General features: G+C 36.9%; 1 protein-coding gene across 2 annotated transcripts in view; it reads right to left on the bottom strand.

Annotated features, from left to right (window-relative positions):
• Positions 1 to 20,822, bottom strand: part of LOC126379900 (protein bric-a-brac 1-like) — a 190,322-nt gene that overhangs the window by 152,123 nt on the left and 17,377 nt on the right. Inside the window, exon 3 of one of the 2 annotated variants that reach the window (XM_050028890.1) lies at positions 6,263 to 6,977. In XM_050028890.1, the coding sequence (XP_049884847.1) occupies positions 6,263 to 6,977 (715 nt within the window). Of the gene's footprint in view, positions 1 to 6,262; positions 7,030 to 20,822 lie in introns of those variants that run through there. The other variant, XM_050028891.1, reaches the window with a different exon arrangement.

Consider the following 20,822-nt stretch of genomic DNA (forward strand, 5'->3'; position numbering starts at 1 on the left):
CTTTGGCGCCATCTTGGAGCTAGACATTCGTATTTTCGGATACACATTATATTTATTTATAATACGATTATTTTATGTTCAAATATGTATTGAACACTGACTGCGGATACCTCTACAATAATCTACAGCACAAACTTAAGCAATAATAACTACATAAAGTAGGTGAGTGTGGCAAAACTACACGTGCCAAGCATATTTCAATTAACGTACGTAATTAAAAAAGTACGTTTAAAAAAATATAGTATTAGCCACAAGATTAATTTATGCCAACGATAAGAAGGTATTTATTATTGTCGGTGTACGATTAATTCTGGTAAGTTAATATAGGCGAAGAAACTAAGATAAGGTGGTGGTTGGCGCGTTAGACGGTGGCTGCGCTCGCACTCCAGTGATCAACACATTGCCCACGCGCATACGTCATCACTATACTCGATTCCTCCGATTGTATGATTTTTTTTATGATATATACTTAAATCAAACATTTGTGAGCGAGTAACAAAATATTTTGTATCTTTTTCACGCCATTTAATTACGTTTTTTTTATTTCATTTAAGTCCTTCGCTAGTCGCAAGCCCGTCATGGCAAAACCGACCTGAAGTTGGAAAAAAACGATTATTTTTATTTCAAGAATAAGAATAAAATAAATTTATTGCCAGTATTTTAATATCTCCAATACAACTATTTGTTACTTTTTTGTGAATAATGAAATTAATTAAATATTCCAATTTTTCAGACTTTTCGACTCTTACAAAACAGGGGGGTGTTATAAGCTGAACGTGTGTATTCGTACACTTATATACACTTTGGGTTGGGGTTAAAAAGATCACATCAAAGCAATTCATCTAAACAAGCAACATTGCTATTTGACATTGTTTGCATTGCGCGCTTACTTTTATATGCGCAAATGTCAAATTGCAATATTGCTTATTCAGATGAATTGCTTCGATGTAGCCTTTTTAACCCCAGACCGTACCTCCTAAACGGAATTCATCATCATCATCAGCCCATTAACGTCCACACCGCTGGGGCACGGGCCTTCCCTATGGATGGATAGGGAGATCGAGCCTTAAACCATCACGCGGGCCCAGTGCGGATTGATGGTTATTAACGACTGCTAATGCAGCCGGGACCAACGGCTTAACGTGCCTTCCGAAGCACGGAGGAGCTCGAGATGGAAACTTTTTTTTGTGGTCACCCATCCTATGACCTGCCTTTGCGAAAGTTGTTTAACTTCAACATTCGCAGACCGAGCGCATTAACCGCTGCGCCACCGAGCTCATCAACGGAATTACTGATTTTGATTTTGTTTAAGTAGTTTTAATTATTTCAGCCATTTCAAGATCATCAGCACTTTAAATACTTAGTTGAAGATATGAGCAATTTACAATGGCTAATTTTGGTATCTAAAATCATAACGAAATATCTCACTTGGATTTTTTTTCTATGGTAAGTGAAATGACATGAAATGACAAATAGCAGAAATAGGGGTTTAAAAAGCTACATTGAATCAATTTATCTAAAAAAAACAACATTGCTATTTCACATTTGCGCACTTACTTTTATATGCGCAAATGTCAAATTGCTACAATGACCTTTTTAGACCCCCCGTGTCCTTTGGGTAGGACATTGCAAGCTGATAACCTGACTGTCCGAAAGTACGATGATCCGTGCTTCGAAAGGCATGTTAAACCATTGGTCCCGGTTGCTACTTACTGATGTAAGTACGTACTCGTCAGGTAGTCAAATCGGGAGCATTTGGCGGCTCAATAATAACCCTAACGCCAGGGTTGATGAGGTTGGTAATCCACCACATCAACTCACACGATAGAAGGAGAAGAACCCCCCAAACGACAAGACGCTGCGGGATCAAAATATTACCTACTGGTATAATACCTACTAGATAATTCCTATAAGTAAGGCTGCGATTCCATTGACGCGAAGCTGTGCGGAGATGAGCGGAGATGTGCGGATTTGACCAATTGCAGCGTTCGAGAAAGCGAAAAACGAAGACGCTGTGTCACTCTCTCCCTGACGGTGATTGGTCGATTCCTGCATATCCCGCTCATCTCCGCCCAGCTCCGCGTCAATGGGAACGCAGCCTAATACCTACTATACTTATACCACCTTAAACTAAACTTATTCTTACTTTGTATGCGTATTACTTTGTATTGTATCGTACGTATACAATCGTTGAAACAGAATGGATATGAAAATCTAAACATTAGTTTATCAAAACTGATATCTGGATAAATGCAAAAGTATCGACTGTTGTACCGACTGAAAAAAAAACGTTTGGGATGATTCGGTGTAAAAAGTAAGTAAAATAATAAATAAGAAACTATAAATATTATTTGTTACTGACTAGGAAGTCAATTTCTCTCATTTTTTAAGTTAGAATTATTTATTCAACGTAATTATCATGGATAAACTTGTTGAAGGTCAATGTAACATTTTTGAATTTACGTCACTTCGCAAGGTGTTATGGCCAAGGGGAAGAAATGACAAGAAACTGCAACAGCAACACATCTTTTAAATCAATGAGGGTACATTAGAAGTTATTTAATAACTAGAGGAAGACATTCAATACTAGTCATTTTTAGACCACATAAGTACTTATATAAAAAAATATACAAAACAAACTAGGTAAGTACATAATTGTAGCTAACTGATATAAATCATGTAACTATAGGAATGTCACTGTGGACCTGTAGTTCATCGGCTTGCTTTTCAAAAGGGGAGCGCCGGTTCGAACCCTGGACCTTTTTTTTTTTTTTGACGTGACTTATTGTAGATTTGCCGCAGATGGCATTAACTACTTGGCCGGACAAATGGGGAGCGCTGAAGGCTCTCACCCGGTACAAAGTTTAAGACAACAGGCCTGAGGGTGCCCAGTTGGGCGCGAACCTCGGCTCAGGGCGTCGTCTGAGAGGAAAAATATTTGAAGAACCCTGGACCGGACTTGAACAGTTGGCTCGGCCAATACAGATGGCGATACAGCTCACTGTCCATCGCGTTGGTTTAATAAAGCTTGGTGTTGGTACTTATTTCATCTTGCAATGGATGTACCGGAAATATTCGTGAGCTTATGTTATGTTTTTGTGTTATAATTATTTAATTTTTGAATGATCCTTTTTTTATTTATTTTGTCCGTAGGACAGGCAAAAGGATCATTTTTGAATGATCCCAATATATAGTTTTATTAACGGATCACGTTAAGATTATAAGACCACGCAGCCTAGCGTTAATTTTATCATTTATTTTTATTGATATACAAGAACTGACGCAAACACATTTTCCAGAACAGACCTCACCTATAGCGTGAAGAGGCAAGGAAAAATGAGTTCTATTTTCATTGTGAATAAAAAAAAAATAAACGTAATGCCTATTTAGGCCATACATACCTAACTGAAAGGCCTTTCCATTTTTAAAGATAGTAATAAGCTTAAAAACTAACTTTTTAATACCTACATTACTAAACAGATCGACTAGTTAAGCACAATAGGTGACTATTATTTCAATAAGATAAACATTTAACAAGTCTCAATGCGCGGGAAGAATTAGATCTGTCAAAGTACGTAAGCTAGTGTTGAGACGTTCATGAGCATAGTGATGTCAGTCGATATTAGGTCAATCGATTCTTTTCTATCTAACAGTATGTACCTATTATAAATATTCAGTTCCAACGACTCTATTAAATAATTAATTAATTGTCTACTACCACTTAGCTATTAAGCAAGTAATTATCATTATTATTACTTGACATTATTCTACATATTTAATTTTTAGTGAATAATTAAGGCATTATTAATATTATTTAATTACTTATTGTTTACTTACTTTTTTTATTATTTAATTACTTATTGTTTTTTTCTTGGAGTGAAGTAAGAATCTGTTATTATGTAAGGATGGCAGACAAATATCCAGTAGATAGTCCTGCTGGACAAACATATCATACATCAATGGGACAAATTAACTGTAGAGTTGAAAATTGTTCCTCCCTAGAGGTACTTTTACTTACTTACTTACTATACTACTTTTTATCCTTCATTACTCTCCACATTTCGTCATATTTCTATGTACCCTTATAATCAAATATCTCATAAAGGCTACCTATATATCTATGTAGATACAGCACAATGCTTATCCAGGCGAAAGGCAATTTGTTTTTTAAAAAGACTTTGTAGTGATAATAATCATACGCAGGCGTTTCCTCACTTTCAAAGCGTTTTCCGAATAGGGTAGTTTCCAACAAGTCAAATCAGTTACTTTTTACTAAAGGTCAAAACACGAAATTGCTATGGAATTTGTGTGAAAAAGCAACTATTGACGTCATAGAATGATATGATAAAATGTCCCACTTATTATTACATATTTCTTTATTAAAATTCATAAATAAGTTAAATAGAAAAAGGAAAACGTTTTTAGTCACCTTTAGATCTGTTTATTTAGTAATCAGAATTTGATAATTTATCTTTTATCTACGAAACTACCCAATGAGGGACTTTTCAATCGATGTTCCCCTAACACACAATAGATGGCGTTGTTCACTTTTAACGTGATAATTACCAATTTCTCATTGGTGGGGTAAATATAATGTAATGACAGAAGCATGTATAAAACTAATTGTTGCTTGATATTTGGATCACATTATATGTAGAATCCTAGGTATATTGCTTGTCTTTAATAATAATGGGTGGAAGTTGTAATTGTATTTTGGTGTAATAAAAAGGGTCATCATCCATACCCAAAAACAAAGATAAAAGATGCGTATGTCTGTTATCCATGAAATTATAAGTTTAAACGAAGAAAAATCTTAACAACGCCATCTATCGTGTGGGGAACGCAGATTGGAAAGTCCCTCATTGGGCAATCCAAAACTAATTTGTATCCTGGCAACCGTTTGTATCTTGCGACTGATCTAGTCACCGAGAGATAATACTAACCAGTTTGTAGATAATCATCGATAGAAATGACGCTCACTGTAAACGAATGATGATAGTCACTATGGTCCTGTGGTACACCAGCTTTCTCAATCGGAGAACGCTGGTTCCAACCCCGGTACTGGACTTGCATCAATGAGTTATTGATTTTGCTCGACCATTATACAGGGCAATACGGCTCACCACCTAGGTATCACGTTGGTCTAACAAAAAGCTCGGTGAGTAAGTTCATCTTGCGATAGATGTACCTCTGACTACCCAAATTGCGGTAAAGTCATGAGTTTATGTTACGTTATCGATAGAAATGTCAAAGAAAATGGAATCTACCTTAGCTCTCGTAAATGACGTTAATGATATAAATTGGTCTGAGCCTGAAATAAAGATATATTTATTTATTTATAAATGTAAAGTTATTTTGTTAAATTATAGTTATAATTAGTCCAATATTGATTATAATAACTACCTTTATAATAAACAGCTTTTTGATTTTTCTATAAATGGTTCAATTCACAATTGGTAGAGGTACCTACCTCAAGTAGACGTGTCGCAGATTACCCCCCACCCCGCCCTACAGAAAACTGGCAGAAAACTTTGTTTCGAGGAACAATGCTACGGCTACTCCCCTCCGGTCCGCCGGAGGCCCGCGTGTTGCTCTATGAGGTTATAGGTAGGCATCTATATATACTTACCCACCAAGTCTCAATTAAACTTAAAAATAACACTTGACATCTGTCCAAAATTTAGGAACTTAGTTGGATAAAAATACTAAATCCTAACCTAATTACCTATCTGGATTTTCAATAGGTGTGAGGCAATCTACCTACCTATTAGGTATGTTTTCATATTAAAATTTTAATACATTGCGTGTCGCGAACTAATAGGTATTTAATTTAGTCGATTTAATAAAAAAATGTTTTTGATTAATCAATCAATATAAACATATAATTCACTTTATGTAGGTAGATAGGTACCTACCTACCTACCCAGCCACTTGCAAACAGAGTAATGAATAATAAAAAAGGAGGAATAGGGGCAAGCAGTAAGGTAGGTAGAGAAAACCTACAAATTAATATTTATAATTAGATTTCAAATAAAACATAAAACTTTCACATTAACCGTTACAAAATATAGAAAAGTCGAAAATAGGTTTAAATTAATTACGTAATACGATACGGAATGGAAAGTTTTGCGAAGCGAGGGTGCGGGGCGAGGACGCGCGGGGGTGGGGTGAACGGCGGGAAAACTTTTACGAGCGCGGCGTGACCGCGTGCAAGTTATGAGAGTGTGCAGGAGGGACAGCTGGGAACAGACGAGGCACTTACCCGTTCTTCCTCGCGGATCATCTCGGCGATGCCAGGGCGGATGTCGACATCGTCGGTGGGTAGCGGCGCGGCCATGCCAGGGAACAACGGCGACTGTGCCTCTGCCGGCGGCGGCAGCAGGTCCGCAGCTGCCGCCGGTGTGCTGGGCGAGTGCCGCGGGCTCGGGCCCGGGCTTCGCTCCGTCGACGCCCGTTTTCGAGTTTTAGCCGGCGATTCAGTCTCCCGGCTGCTGGGCCTCTTAGGCGTGCGAGTCTCTAGCCCGCCCGGCTTCAGCACGCCATGCTCGCCGCTCACATCGGTCAATCCGCGGATCTTCAGTGTCTCCGCCACCTTCAGCAGAGCCGTGATCTGATCTTGCGACACGTTTATCTCACCGCGGTACATGAAGTCAACCACAGCTTTCAGATCGCAATATTTTATGTCGCGCATTATTATTATAGGATGCCGGCACGGATTATCCATAAACAAAGTTTGGAAGTAGGGGCTGCACGCCGAAAGTACCACTTTGTGTGCTTTCAAGCTCTGTCCCTCACACGCGAGGGTTACGTCGACGAAAGCTTCAGTTTGAAGAAGTTGGTCAAAACTGTTGGCGAGGTTACTCTGATAGTTCGTCCATTTCAAACAAAAGCGTTGTGGAGATCCGTCGGCGTCGCGGCTCTCCATGGCCGCGGGATCCTCTTCGGCCGGCATGACTTCAACGACAGAGGAGTCGCATCTGCAACGTAACGCGGGCTGGGTGAGACAAGCACGACACACACAAAACGGGCGACGACTCGCGAGGTACTGAGCAGGCGAGCGGCGGGCGCGGGGCGACGCGGGGCAGGCGGGGGCGGGGCGGGGCGCGGCTGCGGCCCGTCGGCGAATCGTCTGGCCGTGCCGCCTCCACCGCCACGCCCCCGCGCGCATACACCCCGCACCGCACGACCCCCGCATTGATCGAGCACCCTCCGCTGCGCCCGCGCAACATCACCACGCAATATGCACCATACTCTACCACTGCGCTACTTGACTCTACATTTTACTTGTTCTCGTTTGATTATTTTCTTAACACTAGTACCTAGTAGTTAATTTAACACACAACTGATTAAAAAACCTATTTAAGATACTGGTTGATTAAATGCTGAATTGAAAAATAATTTAAATAGGTACCTACATGGAAAAAGACATTTCTCTGAAATATAGGTGTTAAAGTTTTCCAAAGTTTCCCAATCTTAAAAAACAATGCAGGCATAAAAATATCCTTACGTTATTTGGATAATCCAATAAGTACCTAAGTGATAATATCTAAATATCAAAAAAAGAAAATTATCTTTGAAAAACTTTATTCGACTTCTGTAAAAGTTACACAAACTTTTCTAAAAAGTAAAATAAAAACTCAATTTCGACGTAGAGTCGAAAAATAAAAGAAAATTAAATAAAACTTGGTCTAAATTAATAAAAATTTAAGACCCAAATATTATCGAAATTTTACAAAAGGTAAAAAAGTTACTCCAAAGTTTAAGTTTTTTACTATTTACTTACAACATGAGCTTATTTCATACCTACTTACAACAGACTTGTGTAAGCATTGAAAAGATGTGTAAGGTAAGCATTGTTTTAAGGTTGTTGATTTCGTGAAATGCAATATGTTTTCTTTTTGAAAAGTTAAAGATATCGAGTTAAGTAACCATTGTTTGAAGTTTGTTGGTGTAGTGAAATGTTTTTTTTTTCTTATTGAACAACAACACACTTGTTGTAATGTAATGAAATAGAAAATACAAATTTATTGCGAAAGAAGTACATAATTATTTGCACAACTTTTTTTAAGAAAATATCAAAATAAAATAAGATAAATTCGGTAAATCCTGTAAGAATGTAACTAGTATAATCTAGTATACCACATTACTCCACTCTGCGAGTTGGTAAAGGATGAATAAGTATTAATAACATAAACTATTCCTCAAATTACATTCAATAATGAACTAACGTGGTTATTTTTGGGGGTAGACAATCAGAGAAGAAAGAGCATCAATTTCCTATGTAGGTAGGCAATTCTGGAGTCCAAATTTTCCTCGCCTCATTAGTCCTAATTGTATAAGTAATGTTTATTGTAAGTATGTGTATATTTAGCTAGTGCCTTGTAAACAAATAAAATTACATTGGAGCTCCCGTTTATAAAATATAATTTATATTCATGCTACTCATGTGTGCTACATATGTGGTGTTTTCATATTCATATTTTGTGTTGTGGCTCTGCTAACACCGAAAGGGATAGAATTAAAATATATATAATTTTAATTGCTGTACAACTAGGTAATCAGTTATCATTACCTAATTATAATTAGTAATTGTCACCTACCTGCATATAGAGGTACATACTACTGCATCTACGTAGCTATAATCGTTTTTCTCAAAGAATTCTAAACTCTATAAAACAACTACCAGAAAGTGAGATTGCGGATTTTTATTAAAAGGTACAACGGCCTCCGTGGTTCAGTAGTTCAGCGTTGAGCTCGCGATCCGGAGGCCCCGGGTTCGAATCCCGATGGAGACATATCACAAAAATTGCTTTGTGATCCCTAGTTTGGTTAGGACATTAGAGGGTGATCACCTGATTGTCCGAAAGTAAGATGATCCGTGCTTTGGAAGGTACGTTTATCTATTTTCCCATTACTCGGCATAATTAAGTAGTCGAAAATATGATGTACATCAGATGCGTGTATAATATCATTTTTGCTTGATACTTGGATCAGATACGTCTAGAATTATGTTGCTACCTACATTGCTTCACTTTATTTAGATCACAATAAGGGATATGGACTTGTCAGGTGGACCCCGGATCGGAAGGGTAGTAATGGACGGAAGATGTGTTGTGCCTAGGTGTAATAAAAAGGGTCATAATTTATACTCAAAAACAAAGATAAAAGATGCATATGTCTGTTATCCTTGAAATTAGAAGGTTAAACAAAGGATTTTTTTACAGCGCCATACTAGTATATTGTTTTCTCGGAACTTGCCGCAGATGGCATTAACTACTTAGCCGGACAAATGGGGAACGCAGAGGGCTCTCACCTGGTACAAAATTTAAGACAATAGGCCTGAGGGTGCCGTTTTGGGCGCGAACCTCGGCCCAGGGCGTCGTCTGGGAGAATAATATTTTAGAAGAATGAGGAAAATCGACGACCACGCCGGCAGGGCTGGTATCGGGGTTCTGAGCCGTACCTACCAGCGTAGCCATAGTCAATGGTCTAAAAAGGCCACATAGAAGCAATTCATCTAAAAAAACAATATTGCAATTTGACTTTTGCGCATATAAAAGTAAGTGCGCAATGCACACAAATGTCAAATATCAATATTGCTTTTTAGATCTTCTTCTTCTATCGTGTGGGTTGTGAGGTGAATTACCAACCTCATCAACCCTGGTGTCAGGGTTATTATTGAGCCGCCAAAGGCCCCTGACATAACTCATGTAACGACTACTTACCTACCTCAGTAAGTAGTAACCGGGACCAACGGCTTAACGTGTCTTCCAAAGCACGGATCATCTGACTTTTTGGACAATCAGGTGATGATCCTGTAATGTCCTAACCGAACTAGGGATCACAACCACCGGGATTCGAACCCGGGACCTCCGGATCATGAGCCCAACGCTCAACCACTGGACCACGGAGGCCGCTTTTTTAGATGAATTGCATTGATGTGGCCTTTTTAACCCCCCAGGTGTCGCTACTGTTACGTGTTCTTTAATTTTGACAGTTCCCCATACTATTTGAGTAAACAAACATATTGTTTTGGTTACATTTTTACACTATAACCTTTTGCGCAGCGTTTAACTGCAAAATCATAGTGATATACCTATTTATTCCCTAAATACCGGAAAGAAGAAACGTAGAAAGACCTATTTTCAAACAAAACTGCCTTTTTCCAACCGATGGCTGTCCTTTTTCGTAACACATCCTTCAGATGGGATACACTCGACGTTGCTTCACATTTTATAGCCATTTAGCAAGAATTTTAGCCAGTATTTTAGACAGTATGGAGAGCTGAGAAAATTTAGGAACACTCAACAGTGCTGCCGCCTACATATGAGCTTCTAGTTTTTATCATGATTGATTAGGATTATAAAGGCCACATTGAAGCAAGCCATCTTCAAAGCCAAAATATTGCTATTTGAAATTTATATGCGCCACTTTTATGAAAATAAAAAATGTTTTTATTACCAGAAAACAATACAATGAGGCACATAAAATAGGATGAGTACTTATATTAAAAATATATCCAAATGAACAGAGGTTCCCAAACTAGGCGAAGCCTGTATCTTGGGAAACCGTAAAAAAATGGGTGCATGTGATGTTGGCGCATAGTTTGCCATAGGAAACTTAAAATTAAACTTACATCTAATTATTAGAGCGAAGGGTGTGTGTGTTAAGTAGGAATATGAATGTGTGAGTATGCGAGTCTAGTGTAAGCGAGTATAATAGTAGAAGTATGCGCAAATGTCAAATTGCAATGTTTCTTTTTAGATTGCTTTGATGTGTCCTATTTAGACCCCCAAATGAAGATGTCATGTAGCACCATAGCCACACATGACAAGCGATAACTCATCATCCACTACGAACAGAAACTGAAAATCTCTTAAGCCCTTTAAACTATACAAAAAAACTAAACAATCCTAAATATATCGTTTACAGTTTTAGCTCGAGAACGACAAAGGCGAAGCTTTGTTATAATGAAAGTTAAGAAATACGGTGGTAACATAAAGTTGTTCTTCGAAGCCAGTTGTCTATGTTTAGTCAGGGGCGTATAAAATATACAGAGTGGGCTCTACACGGACGGTAAACAAATAGTGACGCGCTCAGACTCGGACCCACAAATGTGTAGACACGACACTAGACAGCGGCCCCATGTGTTCAAATAAAAATAACAAATAGAATAAATATATTTTAAAATATTGCAACTTTCCCGAACATTTTCCGCCGAGTAACATTTACGGACAATTATGAAGAAAATGTAGAAATATCAAATATAACTTTATAAACTTTTTCCATCTAGTTTTATAAAAAATCTAATATACCAAAATAACATAAAAATACCAGTAGATAGTACTAGTAAAAAGTTCTGAAACCGTTTGTTTGATGCAACTGAAAGTATCAAGTTACCCAGTTTTAGTTTATGCCCCTCAATCAGAACATCCAGCGTTGATAACCCGGGCATTTATGCCGTGTCTGTAAGTGTATAGCTCTAGTGGGCAGGGTGAAAAAATTCGTAGCATAAGTACGAGTATATGGAGTAAATATTTTAATAGTTTTGTTTGAACAAATTGTTAATAATAATGTCCTTGTGGAGCCCGAACGTTAGACCACCAACAAAGTTGAAAAATATATAAATTACCTATCTAATTATTTTCATTTTATTTGAAATTATGCTATAAACATTTTTAGTATTTGGGTTTATCCCCCATTGTTACCCTCATTGAACCTGAAGGCATGGGTATACAATTTATGGCAATAAAAATATTGAACAAATTCAAAACAACATAATGGGATACGAGATGGATGTATCTTGAATTGAGTAAATCTTCGAGATTTGATTTGCTACCTCCCCATATTGGAAAACGCTCTACCAAGCCACTCCAGTGCAGATGTTTCCAGTCCAGTGTTTCTCTAAACACCGGATTTAAAAAACCGGATTTTGAAAAGTTCGTTGTTCAAATTACCCCAAGAATCGAGCTCTATAATATTTATCATATTGTAAAACCTACTAGGGCAATTCAGCAGGCATTTACAATAATTACTTACACGTAATGTAAACATCCAGCCGCATAAAGCATCACGGCCCTAAATCAAATGCCTCGCATAAAAGTGGCTATCTGGTATTTTTTCATTATTTTACATCGTTCATAAAAGTATGTGACGACAAAACAGTCGCGTTCGGGTCACGCAAGCCAAGTGCGAACATCAAAATTAAATTGTAGCACATAAAATGGTTTAAATCATAATGTTGACGTAATAACGGTGAGTCGACACACGTTATTAATTAAGTTATAAAAAAGTCATAGCCAAATTAGCATATTTATGGATCAATAAAGGTATAGGTGGTGGACTGTCGCCCGCTGTATTCGCCCCGTTTATAGCCGCATAGATAATTATGCCGCCACAGTCAGTTCAATCTGAACAAGTAATATCACCAACTACGCTACACTCAAGTGTTTTACCATTTCATTTTTACGTAACCTGAGAATATTGACGTTTATTTAAATATATTTTTTATTTCAAACTAATAAGGTTACGCTCGTAATCGTAGCCAGATAGACACCCCTACCAGGTTGGATAAAGTCACGAGCTACCCGAGAAAGTGCAGCTACATTTGGTACCTGAAGTTCTAAGATAAAATGAAACGTATCCATGACGACAGGTGCCAGGATACCAGCCCATTGCCCATATAAATATAAATGCTCCATTACATTATTGTACAGGGATAACCCTTTGGTCAGTTTTACGACATGCTAGTACAGCATGATATACTTGGTGTTAATACATGCTTGTAAAGTAAGTTTACCTCGTGATTCTTCGACATATTGCTGCTGATTTCAGTACACAATGGCCCCGATTCCTGCAGACATCTCTTAATTTTACTTTAAGTTATACCTGTCATTTTCTTATCCGCCGAAAAGGAAAGGGACGGATGATTGACTGCTCTTAATTTTAGGAAGAATGAGTAAATAAATGAATAACCCGGGCGAATTTTTAGACGGTTGTTTTAGATTTGTGCTTAAAATTGACGTGTGTTCCATAAATTTTATGCTTGTCGATTACCCGTCCCTTTCCTTTTCGGCGGATAAGAAAATGACAGATATAACTTAAAATAAAATTAGATGGTATTTACAGGAATTAGCACCAATATCTAATTTTATTTTAAGTTAAGTATACGTGTTATTTTCCTATCCGCCGTGAGTGGAAAGGATAATCGCCAGGCATAAAATTTATGGAACACACGTCAATTTTTCTCCAATAACCAGAGAGAGTTAAGTTGACAGCACAAAACTATTCTATTCGGCCGGGTTATTCATTCTTTTAAAATTAACAGTTGTGAATCATCCGTCCCTTTCCTTTTCGGCGGATAAGAAAGTGACGGGAATAACTTAAAATAGAATTAGGAGGTTTTTGTAGGAATTAATGCCATTAGTTCCATCCATAAGTAGATAGTGCTTTAACTTATGTATGCATGTATGTGCGTAAGAATGTATCTCTCCTTCCGAGAAACTGTGAAAGGCATACTTACAATACAAGGAATAAAAATAAAATTGTTGTTCAAAATTCTAGATTAAGTAAATTAAATTCATCTTTTTTGGGGTTATGTATACGTTTTTACAATAAAATACCAGATAATATTTTAAATTTGTCAGAGAATAAATTTAAAGCTCACGTGAAGCTTACTTTATGTAAAAAAGCTTATTATAAGATTAATGATTACCTAAATGATAAACATGTCTGGTATTAAATGTGTTCCTCTAGTTATTAAATAACTTGTAATGTACCCTCATTGATTTAAAAGATGTGTTGCTGTTGCAGTTTCTTGTCATTTCTTCTCCTCAGCCATAACACCTTGCGAAATGACGTAAATTCAAAATGTTACATTGACCTTCAACAAGTTTATCCATGATAATTACGTTGAATAAATGATTCTGATTCTGATTCTGATTCTTAGATTTAGAAATTACTTTGAAATATCATTTTAGACAAAATAGTGCAAGAAATATTCGTTAGAAACGTTTTAAAAAGGACACTAATATTTGTCAAGTGTATTTATAAAGACGAGTTTAATTACTCTTTGCTTAGTTTTTAGATTTCCGAGAAGTGAATACAAGTACTTTAGAGTCGCCGCTATAGTGTTAGTGGCATAGGGTTGCCCGGTGTCATAAATACCTATAGGTATTATTATTAATAGCCCTCAATGTCCCACTGCAGGGCAAAGGCCTCTCTTCCTTTCTTCCACTCCTCCCTGTCCCCAGCTTGTTCGTGCTACCGTTTCGAAAAGCGAAACAAAAAAATCAAACCATAAGCATAGTATTTTTTTAAGCATAGATATTATGATAGAATAATGTTTGTTATAAATGAATCGTATCGTATCAGGTGGCCAATCATATTTCCTCTCCGGTTCTCTATAGTCTTCAATATGGTTCTCTTTTCTTCAACTCTTTCCAGCACTTTTTCATTTGACACCATTTCCATTTGAATTGAAGGGCAGAGAGGAAGGGGTAGACCTAGGATAACATTTATGAAACAAATAAAAGAGAAGGTGCAGGTCGTGTCGTATCGGGAGGTGAAGGTTTTGGCGGGAAGAAGAGAGGAATGGCGGTTACTCCACCGACAAGAGCGCAGCTCTTAAATAGAGAGAGAGATTATGATAGAATATTACTTGTTGGTCTCATATTGTATTTAATGTAAAATCCGTGTTTTAGAACCGGTTTGAAGAACACGTGTCCGTCATCTTAGTGTCACAGGTTCGAACTCCTGCTTAGGCTCTAAACCACTGAATTCCACTCTAGGAAACTACCCAATTTGGGTACTTAGTTTAAAATAAAATTACCCAAATTGGGTTGGCCTAGGGCAAAGATAAATTATGAAATTCTGTTTACTAAATAAAGACAGATCTAAAGGTGACAATAAACGTTTTTCTTTTTCTATTTAACTTTTTTATGAATTTTTAATAAAAAAAAATATGTAATAATAAGGGCGACATTTTGTCACACTTTTCTATGACGTCCCAGATTGCTTTTGCATACAATTTCCATAGTAATTTCGTGTTTTGAAGTTTGGTAAAAAGTAACTGATTTGACTAGTTGGATACCCTAATCATGTTTGGATCATATGTAATTGATATCACGTGGTTTCCAAGATTTGTGCCCGGTTAATGGCAATAGGCTCGCCCCTTATATTACATGGGTTTTGTACTAGACACCTCTGCCTACCCCTTTGGGAATACAGGCGTGATGCTATATATGTATTTAATGTATGGTTATTACCCTAACATAAGTAACCACTTACCCTAAGAGTGCCCTAATACTTATTTCGCCACTATTCTATATTATAAGTAAGTAGTGCCTAATACTTGTAGTATTTTTCAGACCCGCATTGATAATGAGGTCAGTGATTATTTAGAAGATATAAATGCATCAGATTAACTGTCTGGGAACTAATATTAGGCAGTCAAATTACTAAATTGTATAACTATATTTTATGTTTTTTAAAAGAACGCCTAGGGCCCTTTTTCTTGCAGCTTCTTTTCCTCCGCTATACAGGTTGTGAAAAGCTACAGTAGCTTTAGGCTTTTATGAGACGTCAGACGACTAGATAATGCTATTAACTAGACGTGTGTTGAAAACATATTTAAGATTTTTAAATATGGGAACACTTTTATGATTATGTTCATTCGCGGAGCTTCCGCTCTTTCTTCTAGTGTTGTCGAACTATCGATAGTCCGTCTATCGATAGTTTGCATCCGAAAAAAGCCAAATTATCGATATAGTATCGATACTATCGATAGCACTGAACGTGACAATAATATCGAAGAAGGTCAATAGTATCGATACTATTGATGTTCTTAGCAACAATACTACCAATAGTATCGATACTATGGATACTGTTGATGTTCTTAGCAACAATACTATCAGTAGTATCGTTTCTATCTGTCGACTATCGATAGTATGCAATTTTGCAATAGTATTGGGTATGATAAAACAGCAATGTAATTAAACGACAACCGTAACTTAGATATTAGTTTTTTTTTATGTTACTTACTACCGTACCGACCTGTGATCCTACTGCCGTTAAGAAAAAAGAGAGAAAACATTTTGAAATGGCTTTTAAAGGTTAGAATGTATTATGTATAACTGGATTTTCTTACTATCATACCAACCACTAAATCATTGTAGCAGTAATTAAAATTAAAATGGACAAAGCTGCGTGTTCATGTACACCTTATTTCAAAGACTTTTATAAATAACAAGAATAAAGTAGTTTACCTTGTAGGTACAAATTAACTAATACTGAAGGAGTTGTCATGAAAAGAAATAAACCATACAAATTAATTTATAACTTAAAATTGTAAACAATACTATTGCAAATTGATAAACTACCGATGGGCTGAAACAATCGATAGTATCGATACTATCGACAGTATCGATATTATCGATTAAAAAAAAACTATCGATAGTCTTGCTATCGCCATGCTATCGATAGACTATCGATTATTGATCGATAGTGGCCTATCGATCGGCAACACTACTTTCTTCTCACAATACAACACAAGAACAAGACGCTGCTATTTTATTTCTAAAATACAATTTCACCGCCCCGACACCCAAGGATTTCTTCATGGTCCTACGAGCAACGTGAGCATAGTGTGCAGCTCATCTACAAGTGTTCGCGGCCAACGCGGTGCGAGTCGGTCAAGTTTGTGAGTCCATTCCGAGCAACGCGGTAAGATTGTCCTTCATTCATTCACTCAATCATCGTTGCCGCGGCGGAAGGACAAACCGACGACGAAAGCAATCTTCATCTGCGTGTAACTGAATTTACGAAGAAGAACTTCAATAGTGTTCGTTTATTTGTAACAATTTTTTTCGTCAAACACGCCGAAGATAAAGGATAACGCAATACAAATAATATTGCTATCTCACTCACTCATAGTATATTACGGAACATTAATATTGCTACTAAAAACGCGAAGTTCGGAGTGAAGTGAGTAATTTTTAGCAATCAACATTATCGTTCAATACAGTACCTAGGTAGTTTTCGTATACCGAGCGATCATGATATCTTTTTCAGGAAAAGTGAATCTAAACAATTCAATACCTACTTGTTTACGTAATTAGTTAGCAATATGGCAAGCGACAACGAGCTATTTAACAGGCGGAAATATGTGAAAGGCACGATGACGCGCCTACGCAACTCGCTAACGTCGGAGTTCCTCGCGTCCGCATCCGAACAAATGTTACGCTCGAAGTAAGAACATGCCCAGTCGATTTTCAAGGAATATATGGACCTGACTGTTCAGGTCAACGACGACCATGATACCATTCTTGTTGAAGAGGCCTACTTTGTGTGTATGGACTTACTGCGCACTACCTTGCAGTCAAGATTTGGGACGGCGGCGGCGGCGGCGGTTCTAATAACGTCACGTCTAAGTTATATAAATCAAAAATACTATTCTGTTTTGTTCCTGATATTCAAATACCACCACTTGACGGCAAGTACCTAGAATACAAACCTTTCATCGAATTCTTTACGGCGCTTCTGCATAACGATTCTAACATTGTTGATATTCAAACGTTGTGTATTTACGTGGTTTTCTAAAAGGAGAAGCCTCGATCTTGTTAATAATTTACCAATACAAGGCTTAAGTTACAGTGAAGCATTGACAATCCAGCGTGATCGATATGATAATAGTCACAAAATTGTATTTGAACATGAATTCAAGTTATTGGATCTTGCCTCGATACCTATGCCAAATGTAACCATGTTACGTAATTTAATCTCTGTTGCAAAACAGCATTTAGCGGCTCTAAAAAATTTAATGAACCCGTTTATAAATGGGACCGCATACTTGTATGCATTCTATCTCATAAACTCGACCCAGTCACTAATAGAGCTTATTTTTTGGATAGGAACTCATCTCAATCCCCAACTTTTACAGATTTCATAAAATTTCTTGAAACAAGAGCTCTAGCTCTCGAAAACTCGAGCAACAATAATGTCATCGGCGCTAAGAAAATACAAGCTACTGCTGCAGTAACAAATAATCATGTAGCTAAGTGCTATTACTGCGGTAAGTCAAATCACAAAATATTTTAAAGCTAAAAAGCTATGCAAAACCTGCTTAAACAGCCATACATGGAAATGTCGCTTTCATTTTACATGCACTCACTGCAAGCAAAATCACAACACGCTTTTGCATGATGGAAATGAAACATCTTCATCATCTAGTACTAAGGGAGGGGTAATGTTGCTGTCAGGCTTAAATGACAACAACCAAGTCTTGTTACCTACTGCTAAAGTGAAAATAGTAACTAAAAATGGGCAGGAATTGAAAGTCAAGGCTTTATTAGACTCTGGCAGTCAGTCATCTTTCATTAAAACTAAATTACCTAATCTAATTGGGAAAAAAATACTAGCTACAAACAATGCTAACTGCCTAGTGGTGAACAAAATAGCTACTAACTTGCCACAAAACAGTTTTCACTTGTCACTTGTTAACATTCCAAAAAATGTATTACTAGCCGATGACACATTCGATAAAACAAGCGAGATAGACATTTTATTAGCTGCTGACATCGTTTTTCAGGCGTTGCTGCCCCAGCTTGAGGACCAGCACAATGAGCTCAGCCTTCCCGCGACACTCCGACTCGTTCACACGCAGTTTGGTTATTTGGTTGCAGGAAAAGTCCCCGTACAGTCTCCCCATGAACTTAAGAGTACCCCTGTTTCTTTGTTTTGTCAAGAATGTAAGACAGACTTAAATTCTAATGTTATTCAGTTCTGGAAATCTGAGGCTGTACCAGAATTATATCCTGAGCATTCCCACGCCTGAACAAAAATATCGTGAGGAATATTTTAATGAAAAAGTTCAACTTGTTGACAATAAATTTGAAGTCTCAATGCCCTTAAAGATTCCAATTTACGATGTAAGTAAACAATACTTTAGGGAATTCTCTAGTTCTCGCTATGCGCAGATTTTTGAATTTAGTGAAAAGGCTCCATAAAGATAAAGCTTTGTTCAAAGAATATCAAAGTTTTATTCATGAATACATAGAACTTGGCCATGCCAGCTATGTCGATATTTCTAGTTACTTACGACTTTAACAAAGATGCGGTATACTTTATGCTACATCACCCTGTCATACGGGGAAATGCAGTTAGTACTCATTTACGTACAGTATTTGACGGGTCTATGAAAACAAGAAATAAAATTTATCTGAATGTTAATATGTTGAATGGCCCTGTGGTCCAAAACGAATTATTCGACACTCTATTGTTGTTCAGACCAAATAAATATTTTTTCGCTTGCGATGTTAGGCCTATGTTTAGAAATGTTTTAATAGAAAAAAGTCAGAAGTCACTCCAAAATATATTATGGAGAGATGACCCCCATGAATCCATAAAATGTTTACAATTAAACACTTTTAATAATGGCTTAAAAAACTCATCTTTTTTAGCAACAAGGTGCTTAAATTAGTTAGCGTATAGATTTAAAAATGAATATCCTTTGGCTGTCCCAGTAATTCTAAATGCAACATATTGTTGATGACATATTGTATAATGATTTAAATGTAATAGTAGAAACAAAAAGTCAACTTTCACAATTGTTATCTAAAGGCAGTTTCTTTTTGCATAAATGGTCAGGCATTATTCCAGTAAGTATTTTACACAATATTCCCAAGGAACAGAGGTATTCTGGAGAAATTAACATGCAAAAAGATGTTAAAACGTTAGGGTTCAAATTAAATTCTCCCCTCCACCTAAGCAATCTGTCAAGACTAAAAGAGAAATCTTAAGCTTTATCAGTAAATTTTATGACCCTCTTGGACTGATTGGACCAATCTTTGTGCAAGCCAAACATATTATGCAAAAGCTATGGTTGTCCAAAACAGACTGGGATTCCATTCCTCCGCCAGAATTAAATAATAAATGGCAATCACTATTATGACTTAACCAATATGTCAAGTAGTGAACATCAAACATTTTAATTTATAGGATTTTCAGACGCATCCAGTGTGGCATATGGTTGTGCAATTTATGTGAGAACTATTGACATGCAAGGTAAAGTTCAAATGTCACTATTATGCTCAAAGTCACTCATAAATCCCATTGCACCTATACAATGCCACGAACCATCCCACCATCCCACGTTTGGAATTAAATGCTGCGCTTTTACTTGCCAAGTTAGCTCCAAAAGTATACAATACTATTATTCAAAAACAGATAGTAGATGAAGTTCACCTTTAGACAGATTCACAAGTTGTATTGGCGTGGTTAAAGACCGATCCAATCAAATTAAAATCTTATATTGCAAATGGAACAATATTAATTACTGAATGTACTAATAACATATAAAAATCCTGCAGATTGCTTGAGCAGAGGAACAACTCCCTGCGACTTATCAAATCATCACTTACGGTGGTCTGGGCCTAAGGAAATGTCAGATTGTAATTATAAATTTAAAAATTGTACTTAACAATTACCCGAGGACATTCCTGAAATTAAATGTTCACAGAACGAGGCGGTCTGTGCGGCGGTATCGCTGAGCTCAAATGGGTCGTCATTCCTTGATAACTTTATTCACAAATATTCTGATATTAGCAGAATAAAACGTGTAAGTACTTGCATATGTCATCAGATTTTGTAATAATTCTAAACCTAAGTCAGCCAAAATTAAAGAAAACTTTGGTTCCTTTGCTGAGACTAACAATGCATTTTCTTTGCTTATAAATCACGAACAGCTCAAGTATTTTTCTAAAGATTTAAATGCTTTGCAAAACAATATGTAGGTACAACCTTCTTTAAGAGGGCTTAACCCGTTT

The sequence above is a fragment of the Pectinophora gossypiella genome, chromosome Z, assembly GCF_024362695.1.
Source record: "Pectinophora gossypiella chromosome Z, ilPecGoss1.1, whole genome shotgun sequence".
NCBI classification, from domain to species: Eukaryota; Metazoa; Arthropoda; class Insecta; order Lepidoptera; family Gelechiidae; genus Pectinophora; species Pectinophora gossypiella.